A 14,990-nucleotide genomic window follows, 5' to 3' on the forward strand; every position below is an offset into this window, starting at 1 on the left:
TAAAGGATAAAATACCTGTTCTAAAATATTCTTGAGGTGAGAATAGGCCTCCTGTGGGGTGAATTTCAGTTCCACTATCAAGCGATCTATCTTATTAATCACTAAAACTGGACGGATGTTTTCGAGCCAGGCTTGTCGCAGAACTGCCTGTGTCTGATTAAAAAAGAAAGGAAAATGTAAAGCTCATGACTTGAAATAAGTAAAGCACATTAGAAAATTCTGATTAATAAGCAGCTCATTTCCATACTCCTTGATCACAACTCAGACCATGCCAGTCAGACACAGGTGTTCACCAGACATTCACAAAGTATATAACACAGAAGCATAGAACTAGACAAGAAACTGTCCTTGCCTTTATGGAACTGTCAATTTATTTAAGAAGGATAAATAAAATTATGTAAAAGACAGTGAACAGTTTTGTGGAATTATACACACACACACACACACACACAACACACACAATTTACCGAATTTTATTCAGTAAATAATCAGAAAACAAACACTCATGTTGCCAACACACAGGTCGAGCAACAGAACATTCCCCCAGAAGTCCCCTGTGTACACCTTCCTGAGCATAAACAACCTCTCAGCATTAACCACTATTCTGCTAAAGTCAGGTCTGTTCATTTTACTTGTCTTGTCAGGACACCTAAGACACTACAAAGACTAAGGCTGTGCTTCTCCAATTGGGGGACCCGGGCCCTTACAGGCAATCAGATGGGAAGTTACAGAATAATTACAGCATATCTTCTTGGAATTATCAAATTGTCTCCATTTCTACAAGAAAACCTCATTTCATTGTGCTTTTGCTTTATTGTGCTTCACAGATGTTGCATTTTTTACAAACTGAAGGCTTGTGTCAACCCTGCATCAAGCAAGTTTATTAGCACCATTTTTCCAACAGCATTTGCTCACTTCATGTCACTATGTCACATTTTGGGGATTCTCACAATATTTTACATTTTTCTTTATTCATCTATTTGTTGTGGTGATCTGTGATCAGTGAACTTTGATGTTACCATTACAACTCAGTGAAGGCTCAGAAATGGTTAGCATTTTTTAGCAATAGAGTATTTTTTTAATTAAGGTACATACATTTGTTTTTTAGACATAATGCTATTGCATACTTAAGAGACTTCAGTATACTGTAAACATAACTTTTATATGCACTGGGAAACCAAAAACAATTCATGTGACTCGCTTTACTGCGATATTCATTTTACTGCACTGGCTCAGAACCAAACCTGCAATATCTCAGAGGTATGCCTGCAATTTAAACCGTTCCTTATTCTTTTTAAAAACATTAAAACAAATAAGGGCATTTAAGAACTAGGACACAAAGGTGACAACATTTTTAAAGATAACACATAAGGTTTCAAAGAAAAATTATTTTAAAAACTGAATTTAGAAAGCCACTCTGAGTTTCACGTCGACCGGAGTTACATGTTCACTCTGGCCTTAGGGGTGAACTTTTTGAACTTTGGTGGGAAAGAGAAGAAAGTCTCGGTTAAGGATCTGGAAGAGTAAGAGGGGGGGAGGAGGAAGGCAGAGAGACAGCGTGTGTAGGGGGGGAGGGGGGCAGACTGACAAACCAACAGAAGAGACTCAGTATCTTGCTATCAATTACCTCTCACAGTTCAGAAACTTTTCCACTGGAGTGAAACCTCCAGACCCTCCTAAACACCTCTCCCATTTTTGCTGAGTCCCTCTCCAAGAGGACATGACAGACACATCAAGGCACCTTAAAGTCATTCTCTCTACTATCCCTTCAAAACTTGGGGGATTTAACTCCATCACAGACCAGAACACTACCAAAAGTGAAATGGAAAACCAGCTTTCTGATGGTCAGTGAAAGGTCTCAAGTGGCACAGAGTCATCGGCAGTCAGTTCCTCTTCTCTCCTCCCACCTTCTTTAACCAGCTAAATATTTCCATGTTACAATCCACTACCTGTGGACAGACCCCTTCCACAGCATCCACTACAATGATGCACCCGTCACAAATGCGAACAGCCGTCGATACTTCTGAGGAGAAATCCACATGTCCTGGAGAGTCTATCAGATTAATCAGGTACTCCTCCTCACCTGAAATGAAATTGGAAGACACACATTTTCAGTTTTGCAGGTATACAGTACTCTTCCTCAGGCAACCCAGAGTAAGAGAGCTTCTAAGAAATGACTAAATAAAGCTAAAGAAGACAAAAGCCAAAATGGTAGCTCAATCAACAGCCACCATTCCATTTTACGAATTCCCAACAATGGAACTATCGATTCCAAATAGCATTGGTATAAAAGGTTAAAGGATTTTATTATTCTAATAATCTAATAACCACTTATCAAGAGCTACTGTGAGCCAGGCACTGTGCTAAACACTTGTGCTAATCACACATGATTCCGCCCTTAAAATATCCATACAACATAAACATTCCTCTACTCACTGTGCAGATGAGGAAATTGAGACTACAAGAAATTAATGGAAAAGACACAAAGCAGGTGGCCAACAACTTCCCTACAACTTCTCAAAGAGCAGTGCGTGAACATGCGCAGCAAGACTTACAGTCAATTCTAAGTCACAAATTTAAAGAGCAGCTACTGTGTGCCAAGCAGTGTGCTATGTGCTTTCACATTTGATATACTGTATTCTTTAATCCTCACAACAAAGTTGTAAGCTCAGAGCATGACTCATGCCTATATGTCCTGTTTTAGCTCTGAAGGTCTCACATCCCATCAAACGCCAACGTCAGTCCCACGTCCCACTAAGTCCTAAGTCAGTCCCAGGCAAACCAGAACTACTGGCCACCCTAGGTTACAGAGACATCATATTATCAATAAAACATAATTAAGTAAACCAGCCAGAAAACCGGTCGTTCATTAGAATTCTACACTCATTCCCCATTCACTGCTAAATTTGATACAATTCTCTTTTAATGGCATAATAATTACTTAAATGATCAAACACCTGAATATACCTATACTTTACTTTTGCTCCTCCTCTTAACTCAGTGTTTTTCAACTTTTGTGTGCTCCAGAACTACTACAGGGCTGAATGGTAGAACTTATGGGGCCATTTAAAGGAATTCCCCAAGTGTGAGGTTAACAACTTGATGATCTGATTAGTGCCCTGTGTGACACTGATAACGATAAAACAACAACACTGCAGTAACCGAAGCCAGAGCTCACATTTGTGAAGTGCCTATCTGGGCACTATCTGGCACAGTTCTAAACGTTTTATGGACGTTATCTAATGTTTACTTACAACAACCCTTGCAGTAGTTACTACCATTAGGCCAAGTTTACAGAGCAGGAAACTAGGGCACGGAAAAGTAAAATATCTTTCTGAGGAATATCCAGCTAGAATCCAACTCTAAGGTAAATTGCCTAAGGTCAAAAAATGGTAGAGTGAAAGTTCAAACCCAGCCACCTCCGAAGTCATACTTTTCCCCACTATCCTCAAGGTGGCATATATTTAATCTCACATGCCAAGATTCCACTAGTAGCGAATTTCTGAACACTAGGGTAAGGATTCCAAAATGCAATGGGCTCAGTGGGAAAGACTGCCATCAATCAGCAAGACTGCCTTCTTCAATACCACTCCTTCCCCTGCTTCCTCTTTTCATGCAAATGGCTTTGTAAGGAATTCTGGCTCTGATGCACCCACCAGGGAAGACTCCAACCAGAGAGGACTGTGGACATCTCTAAACAAAGTCAAAGAACCAGTGCCCTGGAACAACGGCCCCCGTGTGCCTCCTTAATCGAGTCTTTTACTGTCGGGTCTCACAGCACCAGCCTCACAGCTACCCTGCAGGATAAGCACCAGGGTCCCAACCAAATAAACCAGAGAAAAGTGAGCAGTGCTACAAAGGCTCAGCGTTCTATCCACTCCCATCACAGAAAACCAAAGGTATGAGACTCCTGAAATCATTCAGCATTTTTGCAGCCCAACCCTTCATATCATAAACATGCTAAAGCCCGCAAAAGGGAAGAGATTTACCCAAGGTCACAAAAGCAGTTGCAAGACAGAAACACACCCGGGTCTATCTACCACTTAGTCACTTCCTATGAAGGTCACAGATGCCTCTACACTTTGCAGCTGAGGAAACAACACTTGTTTGTTCATTTGGCTAAGAACCAGAATAAGAAACCCCGGGGTGAAAAAAGACTGATGTTCACTTCCTGGAACCAATATAAACCGCTGCAACCTACTCGGAACTTCTCTATGTTCACATCACCCTAGAGAGAAAGTCAGAGATCAAGGACCAACTATCTTTCATTCAATTTCACATGGCTAATATGGGCCATTGCCATAAGGCATGGGGCCTATTGTCAGAGCAATACGGTAACAGCAGCGCACCTTGACTAACACTTAGAGTGACACAGAGAGATGCACACACAGACACACACACTTGAGATGAGAGACTTGAGCATGCTTAAAAGCTGACAGGCACCAGGACAAAGGAGGTAAGTACAGAGCACAAGTCTTTCACAGTGACAGGAGGCAAAGATACTAATAATGTTACATTTTGAGGGGCAGTGGCAAACAGAGAATTCTCCCATTTTCTGTGAAACAGAACGTAAAAATGTCTGCTGAGATTGTGGGAGAGGGACCGAGAGGTAGACTGGAAGAGACTAGAAGGTTTAGGAGAGCTGTTGGAGAGAATGAGCAAGGCCCGACAGACAACATAGTGGAAGTCTGCCAGCAGCCCAAGGACCAGCCGAGAACCCAGCCCAAGTATAAGGAGAAAAAAGTGTAAAGAGTTAACTCTATCAAGGGTTACAGTTTTACTGGGAGGACAGAAGGTGAAGAAAGCAAACTGAGGACCTTGGCAAGACTGTCAGCAAAAAGACAAATCTGGGTTGTATGAGGCAGGAAGTAAATGACGGACAGTGATGAAGCTCAAGAGACTGAAGGGCTTTCTGAAATCAAAGAACGGGTACCTCGCTACACAGGCAAGAGAGCTGGGAAGAGTAAAGGTGGTGGAGAAGGGAGTATTTGAATTTCAAATGTCAGAGATGAATAGTTGTGGATGATGCTAAAATCCAGCAAGTAGCCACGCCAGAGGGAGGGTGAAGTGGAGATCTACACGTCACTATTGATGAAGCCATGCCGTTGGAGAGGTCATTTTCAGAAACGGTAAAAGCTACCTTGGTGGATTTGGGCAAAAAGGAAAACAATGAGCCAGGTGCAAAGTCACTAGTGAACGGGGACTGGGGACTGTAACCGGGAGGTGACAGTGGTAAGAAAGGGTTGAAAATAACTGGATGGACAGTAAGAGTCTCAAAGGAGATGGAGTTTTAAAGCAAGGGTGGAAGAATTAAGCTTTGAACCAGAACTAGTGAACAAGGGGAACAGCAATCCCATGTCCTAACCCAGAGACAGATGGAGCATGAAAGAATGAGTAGCACTCACTTGAAAGAAGGACAAGAAAAGCAGTGTCCTCAGAAAACAGCCAGCAGGAGGAGAGGGGAACAGCAACAAAAGATGTTGCGGATGCAGGGGTTATTTCTTTACCTTGGGATGTTTTCAGAGAGTTTTGAGAAGGAAGGCAACAGTGAGAGGTTGAGGGCAGAGGAGGTATCAGAAGCACAGAGAAACATGGGGAAGAGATTGCTGAGAGGCCAGATCACAGGACTTCCATCTTGGGTGCTGACCAAAGACAACAGGGATGCGGGTAATGGTGGCCACAAGAAGATGTCTGTAAGTAGTCGCAGCAATCCCTGGTGGACAGGACACATTTACACTTCAGGGGGAATCAGCCGTGGCCAGGACTGACTGATTTCCAAAGACTCCTGGTGCAAACGAGGAGTCTGCAAACGTAATTACTTGGCTCCCAGGACTACTACCACATGCTAACTACTCTGTCTTCAGGGGAGTTTCTTAACCCCTGTGAACTCCATTTTGCACACATGTAAGATGAGGATAACTCCATCTCACAGGATTGCTGTGAGGATTAAACAAAATCACGCATATGAAGCATCTGGCTCAGAATCCAACTATTGTGCACCCATTTTCTTAGATCTGGCATCAGCGGAATGCTTCACAAAGTAAAGCATTCATTATGTTAAGAGGAAATAACCTGATCTTTAGTCAGACAAGGGACAATGGAACCCTTCCCTCCCAGCCCTGGTCCCAAAGGAAGAGGACAGAAATCAGAACCTCGGGTTAACGTTCACATATCTGGAAGGGAAGGGAAGTGACTGATATGTGTTGGCCTTGTGTGAATCTGGATGGCATGAATCAGTTTCCCCAGGGCCTAGTCTTAAGAGAGTGAGACCAGAGAGCCACAGAGTTGAAACCAACATGTGTGTAAACTGTCCACTTGCCCACAACCACAAACCCCTATGGAGGTGTTTACAAAGAGGTGACCTGCACATGGATCTCTCTGCAGAAAGCCCCGCCATATCCTTGGTCTCCACGTTTGGAGTACATCCAAGCTACAGTGTGGCTGCCACCTGGGTAAATACTGAGTATCCCACTGAACCAGGCTGTTAGCTAGCTAGCACATATGCCTGAAGTACGAACTGAAAGCCTGTAAGTTAAAGCCCACTGCAATTTGTTCTACATAGTGCCTTACAAATTTTTAGTAAGTTGCCAGTATTTTAAAAATTGGAGGATTTTACCAAAAATCTTGATGCCAACTTTTCTTGATAAAAAAAACAAAACAGAAAAATACAGGGCATCAGTCAGCTGCAGCTGACTAGCACTAGCCCCCAGCCAGGTAGTGGGGGGTGTTTCATGGGTGGGCAGAGTCTGCTCTCTAGCTCATAACAGTCCCACCCAGACCGCCTCATTCATGCAGAGCTGTTGACACCAGCACCGCGTCAAGAACTAATAATATAGTACTTAATAATCAAATTAGACTGGTGTTGGAATAAGTAGTTAACTCTTTGGGGGGAAATTTAAGTTAGACATCTACCTCACAGCTTGCATGTATACACATACACGTGAACAATTATGGTAGGATTAAATGTAAAAACTGAAAGTATAAAAGAACTGGTGGTAAACTAGAAGTAATTTTTATTTCAGTCTTGTGTTTTCATGTATATTCTACAACATACTGAATTTTCTATAATACATATAAACTTGTAAATTTATTTAAAATTTTTAAAAAGATGAGTTAGAATGAAAAATTCATTTCAGAAGTTCTGCAAGAGCAATATTTGCTCACAGGTATAAAGAGTAGGTAGAAATGACAACAATAGGCCTTCTGACAACAATAGTCCAGGAATTTCTAAGTATTTAATCCATCTGAATACATTTCTCTCATCTATAGTTGCATCCTAGGCTAAAGGATTCAGAGGTATTACATCCTCTTAGGATTTTTTATAGTATGTATATTGGGATTGGGATTATTTCCTAACTCTCGAAATGACCAGATAAATGTATAGTATCCTTGTGGGAAGGGCACAAAGAGAGGTGGCTAAGAAATAGGAAAATAACAAGATTTAACAATATGGTCCCAACATTTGTACCAAATTTTAGTCACAAATGGAAAGATGAGAGAGGCTCCATTTTCTCAAGGAAGAACTGGGGCCCTGGAAAATGCTAAAATAAGAATATCACCTTGATGGTTTTCAACACTCTATCTGTAATATGCATAGTTTTGGTAAGCTTATTTGTTTACCTTAAACTAGAAAAATACCTTATCTTTCAATCCATGTGAGGATTTGAAAAAATTTTTGAAAGCTGGTTAAATTAAGAGTCAAAACAAGAAAGCACTTCATTAACATTTAGTACAGAGATCCTCAAGTAACAGGGCATTTGGAAGGGGCGTGGGAAGGAGGGGAAGAAGTGGTAAACACAAAAATCACCTGTGGAGTTTCTTCAACCATCACGTTTCCCTCCTCCAGAAGGGAGATCCCCTTCAGGCTGTCCCACCTTCACAGCAGGAAACGCCCCATTCCAGAGAGTCAACGCTGAGATAAGGATGAGAATGTACTTCATCTCTCGGATGTTTTGAGAACATGTCTCAGTCAACATCCCCAACTTCCATCCCCATTTTGCAGATGTGGAAAGCAAGGCTCTAACTGTCAAGTGTGGTGACTGCCTAACCCACAGCCCCTTCTAGGCCATCACGGTCACAAAGAAACATGTTGAATACTTTATGGCTCCACTCCAATCACCACTGATCAGACTAGGAGATGACCATCCAACCACAGACTGGCAGTCCATAGGTGCAACCTCTGCCATAGCCTGGCATCAAAAGACAATCTGAGCAACATCCTGCTCTTGAGATGTATGCTCGTAAACGTAGGAGAAAGCAGCAGTAAGCAACAGAACTAAGGGAAAAAAACAGGAGCTGAGAGGAGGGGTCAGGGAAAAGGGAGTTCATGAAGATGGAGGCACTAAGGGTAGGCAAAAGCTATAAAACAGAGAAAAGACTTCCAGGGTAAAAACAGATAAAACAGAGAACTCAACCCAAGGATGACAGGGGAGTTCCAGAGGGAAGATCCGTTAACTTTTACTGATGGTCCCTAGAGCCATCCTGGATCCAGAATCAACAGCTGCCTTCACTTTCTTTGAGATGTCACTCCAATAATGCTCCTGCTTTTGGATTTTCATGAATATTGTTTCCAGTATCATTTCACACATATTCCGTCAATAAGCCATCCCACCCCATCCCAAGCTAGCTTAAGCCTCTGCTCTGTGCAATCAAGAAAGTATATCTAGGACAGTCTGAGAGCAAGTTACCCAAGGTCATACAGTTCAACAAAATAAAGATTAGACCATTCAATTCCCTGGGACCTACAGCCATTTTCCTGCAACACTGTACCACAAAGACAAAAGGGAACTGCAATGACTGAAGGTCATGATACATAAAGTAAACCTTAATAAAATGGTTTAAAAAGGGGTGAAGGAACTGGAGACAAAGTCCAGAGGGCAACTAAAATTGACACTAAAGTAATCTTCAAATGAAAACAGACTAATGAGTGTGGAGAAAGGAAGGCTACAAATGTCTTGAACTCTATAAAAATACGGAGAGAAAAGAAATAAACTGACCACTGACCCATTCAGTGGATCACAGAATGACGACGTTTAAAAGGTGAGAGGTAGCTTTTAAAAAATAAGGCATCAGTTTAAATACTAAACACTGGGAATTCATGTACCTAAAAGCTTCAAAACTGATTTAGTTCAAAAACACTGTAAGACTGACCTCAAAGAGAACAGTCATGTCCCACATAGTACAACCCTTGGTGTCAGTGCCAGAGATATGAAGGATAAATCACAGGTCAGTCCATTAGGAAAATGAAATATAGCTTTATTATTTTCTTCTAGTTATAAAAATTCACATTTTGTGTAAAATTTCCAAACAGTGCAAAATAAATATTTTGAAACGTGTAAGTTTCACATAATCCAGCCACTAATAAGTACAGTTAAGGTTCTGGTATGTGTCCTTCCAGATATCTTTATCTATATACATAATATATTCTTATTACTAAAACACATTCATATCTTATAAGTATTTACTCTGCAACTTGCTTTTTGTCTCCTACTTTACCTTTTCTATATAATTACATATAGGTCAAACAGTTGTTTGAACAGCTGAATAGCATTTCACAGCATGGATGTATCAGTTTACTTAACTATTTTCCTTAACTATGTAAGGTTGTTGGTATTATTTTCCCTATTACAAACTTTTGAGTGAATGTCAATGAACATATATCTCATGTGCTTGTATGACTGTTTCTGTCAGATAAATCCCTAGAAGTGTTACTGTCAAAATGGCATCCTGGGGCTCCCCTGGTGGCGCAGTGGTTGAGAGTCCGCCTGCCGATGCAGGGGACACGGGTTCGTGCCCCGGTCCGGGAAGATCCCACATGCCGCGGAGCGGCTGGGCCCATAAGCCATGGCTGCTGAGCCTGCGCGTCCGGAGCCTGTGCTCCGCAGCAGGAGAGGCCACAACAGTGAGAGGCCCGCATAACGCAAAAAACAAAATAACAAAAGACAACAACAAAAAAAATGGCATCCTGATCTGGGGATAAAAACTATAGTGATTATGGCAATGCGTACACAGTCAAGTAAATAAGACTCTAGATCTAATAGGCAGGGCATAGGACAGAAGGAGGACCTAGCAAGGAAATGGGACAGTAAGGCTGAACCAGCAAGGTCCTAAGACTCCAGACCTTCCCTCTGAAGAAATCTATACAGTCACCTGAGTGGATGGGGGCAAGTGTGAGCTGCCAGTTCTTCTGCCCTCAAGCCAGTCAGAGGTCCCCGTCTGTACTCAAATCTGGACAGCCTGACTCTGATCTGACGACAGATCATCTGGAAAGGCCAGAATGAAATTTGTGGAATGTAAAGCAAAAAACCTGAGGCCTGAAACTAATTCAGGAAGAGAAAGAAGGACACAAAAGATACAAAACCATTGTTCTTTAAAACACAGATCGATTTACCTTTTGCATAATGTAGTGAAATGGCACTGGATTTCATAGTGATCCCTCGGACCTGTTCATCCTCTCTGCTGTCCATGTACCTTAACTGTAAAAATGCAACATATGCATCCATATTTCCCAATGAATTAAAATGTAATATTAAAATGGACTGATTTGGATTTTTGTTTTAAATACTTAAACTTTTAGACTTATTGCCATGAAGTTGTTCGTTATGTCCCATTATTACCTTCTTAATCTCTGCAACATTTTTCTTTCCTAGTACCACTTATTTCTTCCACCTTTCCTTTCTCCTGATCAATTTCTAACTTTTTATCAGTTGTAATGCAAGACAATCACAAACTGTTTACATTGCTAGTATTTTTTTAAATAGGCTTTATCTTTTTAGAGCAATTTTAAGTTTATAGAAAAACTGACTGGAAAGTAAAGAGGTTCCCAAGCATCCCCTCTCCTCCTACACACAGTTCCCCCCATTACTTACATTTTAAATTAGTGCGTAGTGTGGTACATGTTACAATTAATGAACCAATATCAATACACTATTATTAATTAACGTCTATAGCTTACATTAGGATTCAATCTTTAAATGTACTATGACATGTCCACCATCACTGTATCATATTTGTTAGCTGTATTAATTTTTTTGAGGAACAAATTGTGGCTTCATTGATCTTTTCTAATTCATTAATTTATGGTTTATTATCTCCTTTCATCTACTCACTTTAGAGTTATTGTACTTTTTCTCACTTCTCAACTGGGAAAAATAAAAGCACTTTATTATTTCATTCAACCCAGTTTTTTTAGCCTTCTATAGACAGTATCTTCGGCCAGTTCCCCACCCAACGTGCCTCAAATGCCCAAGTCTTCCTTCAGTCTCTTAGGTCTACTTTTTTAATTCAATTTTGCTTCTCTCCCTCCTCTTCTCTATATTACCAGTCACCTGATAAATCCTACTGACTATATCGTAAATTCACTGAAGGGAGGAACATCTCTATCCTTCTACTGCAAATAAATTATTCCAATTTCTTTCAGTTCACAGTCAAAAACAAAGGTCTCTATCATTTCATTTCCTAAAACATGATCTTCCTTCGTCATGACCCTCAAGCTTCAGCAGCCTTCCTTTGGTACTTAGGTTAGCCTTCAACGTCTTTGTGATCTGATACATTTTTTCTACCTGCACCATTTTCTCTCTCAGTATAGGCAAACGTTCCACTCAAATCAAGCACAACCCACAAATTAGCCTTCATGCATTTTATCCACATTATTTCCCACCGTGAAGCATCTCTTCCACCTGTGAAATTTTCCACAATCATGCGAGGTTATCAAATGATTGGTTGCAAAAACTCATTCTTGCACTTATAAAATATTCATATAAAGTAACATAAAGCAATATAGAAATAACTTTTTCTCAACGATCTCTTTTATCTTGCTAAATGGACTGGCAGCTTCTTAGATGCATGAACTATGCTTCATACTTTTTCGATCTTTAAGAACACAACGAAGGACTCATCACATTGTAGATTTGCTAATACTAACTGAAATGCAAGTATATATCAAATATAACATACCTTGCCTGCCAGGCGGCTGGAGATAATGCCATTGCTAGATATAAGACAGTCAGCCAGAGTAGTTTTTCCTGTTAAAGTAACAATATTAATTTAAATCGATTTCTTTTTTTTAAAGGGTGAAGTAGGTAGATTGTATCGACAAATTTAACAACTAACCATAGAACTGGTTTAGCAAATATTTCCTGTTTACCTCTACTAAGTGAAGCAAGATACAACAGGCATTTTAATTAGAACTTTGAACAAAACGTCATCTGGAAGGACACAGATTCCAGCACTCCACAGTGCTGTAATCTGTATTGCCAACCCTGCAGATCAACCTCACTTTAAAATCCGTCAAGCAACATTTTTTTTTAAGGACAGAAAAAATGTTTTTAATTCAGGCATAATTTACACAGAGCAAAGTGCACAGACTCTTAAGTGATAAGAAAAACCACTGTGCCAATCAAAATATAAAACGTCTGACAAACAACTTTTACAGTACTCAAATCTGTCCGACAAAGAATTTGATCAAGTTTATTGTAATTATTACATCAGTCATCAGATATCCATAACTGTGTCCAGGCCTATAAACTTAAACATTTTTTTTTTTTTTTTTGGGGGTGGTACATGGGCCTCTCACTTTTGTGGCCTCTCCTGCTGCAGAGCACAGGCTCCAGAAGCGCACGAGCCCAGCCGCTCCACGGCATGTGGGATCTTCCCGTACTGGGGCATGAACCCGTGTCGCCTGTATCGGCAGGCGGACTCTCAACCACTGCGCCGCCACGGAAGCCCTAAACTTAAACTCTTGATAGCTCAGCGTGACAAAAGGATAGAACAGCAATCATTTTTTCCTCTGGATGATATACTGGGTAAAACATCACCAAAAAACAATGGAACATTATCTTTTGCCATATTTCCTCATGTATGGCCTCAGCTGGCTTTGGCCAGTTAAACTGTCTGCAGAAAATACCCATTTGGCAAAGAAATTCATGAAATTTACCCATATCTCCTACTGTTTGCAAGCCAATGGAGGGCATCAGCTACACTGCAGTGACCAATGCTACCTAGTATCCAAACATAAACCCAGGAATCTACTCTAATAATAAAAGAAATTCTTATGATACTCAAGTACCCATTTGGACCTTTAATACTGTATTACGTGCTTGTCATGTAAATATTATGTATTAGCATATAACCCTAGAGCGTCACTTTCCAGCTTCCAATGGAGTAGAACATTGTAAGTACGGAGAGCATATATCCCCCCAAATGCAAGTGTCAAGAAAGCAGGGACTTTGCTTTATTCACAACTGTATCCCTAGGACCAGAACAAGGCTTGGCATATAAGAAACATTCAATGAATTATCTGTTGAATGAATAAATGAATCACAGGTTTTCTAGGATAGTATTATCTTAACATACTTTTAAATGGTAAATTTTAAAGTAATTTGCTGTACACACACATGCCACTGACTTGCCGCATGATTTAATTCACAAAGCAAAAAAAATACTTTTGTCAAACATCATGTCCTCAAAACGTGAGCAGCATAATTATAGAAACTCATGGGGTAGGGTTAGCCACCAGATTTGTATACAAAACTCATTCTCAGTTGCCTTCACCTACAAAGTGATCCATCACCTCTCCCTTTAGTTCCCGTAACTACTTCACTTCAACTATTTTACCAATGGCAATAGCCACCTAACCTCTTTTCTGTCCTTCAATCCATCCAAAACACTCTCACCGGAGCATTCTTACTAAAGTACTATTTGATTACAACATCCCTGCTTTATTCTGTTCTCCCAATGTGTCCCTATTACCTAATAATAAATGCCAATGATCATCTTCATGATAAAGCATGTACCTGCCAAGGGCTTCTCCTTATCATCATTTAATCCTCACAATGCTATAAGGTAGGTTTGGTTTTTATTCCAGTACACAGAGGCTGTATACTGAAGCTCAAAAAGGCAAAGTAACTTGAAATGGAGTTTTGAACTCAGATTGTCTAACTCCAGAGCTGGAGCACTTAACCCATATCCTTGTGCCTAGCTGGCATGAAGGGCTCTTTAAGATACAGCCCAGCCTACCTCTTCACTTTTCTCTCTTACTCCCTCACCTTCAGGATGGTATATAGGTTTTATTTCACACTCCCAATCCTATCACTTTGCTGTGGCTACGTGAACTAAGAAGGAGTCTGAAACCAAGCGCGGGCTTAGCAGGAGGCAATGCTGTGGTATGAAAGCAATGTCTGTGAGAAGCTAAGCGCCATGCATCCCTGTCCCCCTCTCATGTCCCGTGCTTTGGTCACATACATTTCATTCTCCCCTTGCTGACTTTATTCCCACTTGAAATGTGTGCCCCCATCTGCCATCTTGAATCACCCTTCCGGGGGGTCATCTCTAACAGTGTTATAAAGCCCTTTTCTTAACCCATTACTAGCTTCCCGACTCTCCAGCTCTCTCAACCCTTAGAGTCTACTTTTTGCCTGCCTCATGTTGTGCTGCCTCAACCCCCAAATCACCTCTCTATACAGCTGGGCTGGTGCCCTGTGCATAAATCCTTACCTTCTGACATAGCTAGCAAAATACCTCGAACTTAGCAGATGTTCAATAAACATCGGACGAGTTAAACAGAATCACATAACACAGGTTCTGAGGACATTATGTCAAGGCTACAGATGTATTATATTACAAAGCCATTTCAAAATACTTGACTAATACTAAAAAACTCAACTTCTCGTTTAAAAGACAACAAAATATACTACATAGAAGAATAACAATCACTAGTTAGCTGTGTTCCTCCCACAGCAAAGTTTTAAAGGAAATAAGACTTGCCACTTAGCAAGCATCACTCTCAACTGCCCACAGCATCACTCCACTGATACGTGTGGAGACACACCCCCTTAATTACTGAAAATAAGCCATTTAGAAAGGATTCTTACCATGGTCAACATGAGCCAAAACACAGATATTCCTGATGTTAGCCGTGTTTTTCTGGAGTTGAATCATCTTATCCAAACTGTTCAGCACCATGGTCACTTATTTCCTGTGACTAATAGTTA

The 14,990-nt window shown here is 40.7% G+C and overlaps 1 protein-coding gene across 5 annotated transcripts in view; it reads right to left on the reverse strand.

Moving 5' to 3' along the window:
* EFL1 (elongation factor like GTPase 1) overlaps positions 1-14,990 on the reverse strand; it is a 136,079-nt gene that overhangs the window by 120,180 nt on the left and 909 nt on the right. For 4 of the 5 annotated variants that reach the window (XM_049706868.1, XM_004278314.4, XM_049706869.1 and 1 more), the window contains exons 2-6: positions 14,871-14,980; positions 11,956-12,023; positions 10,391-10,475; positions 1,950-2,083; positions 16-153 (exon numbers count right to left, since the gene is read on the reverse strand). In XM_049706868.1, the coding sequence (XP_049562825.1) occupies positions 16-153; positions 1,950-2,083; positions 10,391-10,475; positions 11,956-12,023; positions 14,871-14,961 (516 nt within the window). In that variant the 5' untranslated portion in view covers positions 14,962-14,980. The remainder of the gene's footprint in view (positions 1-15; positions 154-1,949; positions 2,084-10,390; positions 10,476-11,955; positions 12,024-14,870; positions 14,981-14,990) is intronic. The other variant, XM_004278315.4, reaches the window with a different exon arrangement.

This window comes from Orcinus orca, chromosome 2 (genome assembly GCF_937001465.1).
Source record: "Orcinus orca chromosome 2, mOrcOrc1.1, whole genome shotgun sequence".
In the NCBI taxonomy this organism is placed as follows: Eukaryota; Metazoa; Chordata; class Mammalia; order Artiodactyla; family Delphinidae; genus Orcinus; species Orcinus orca.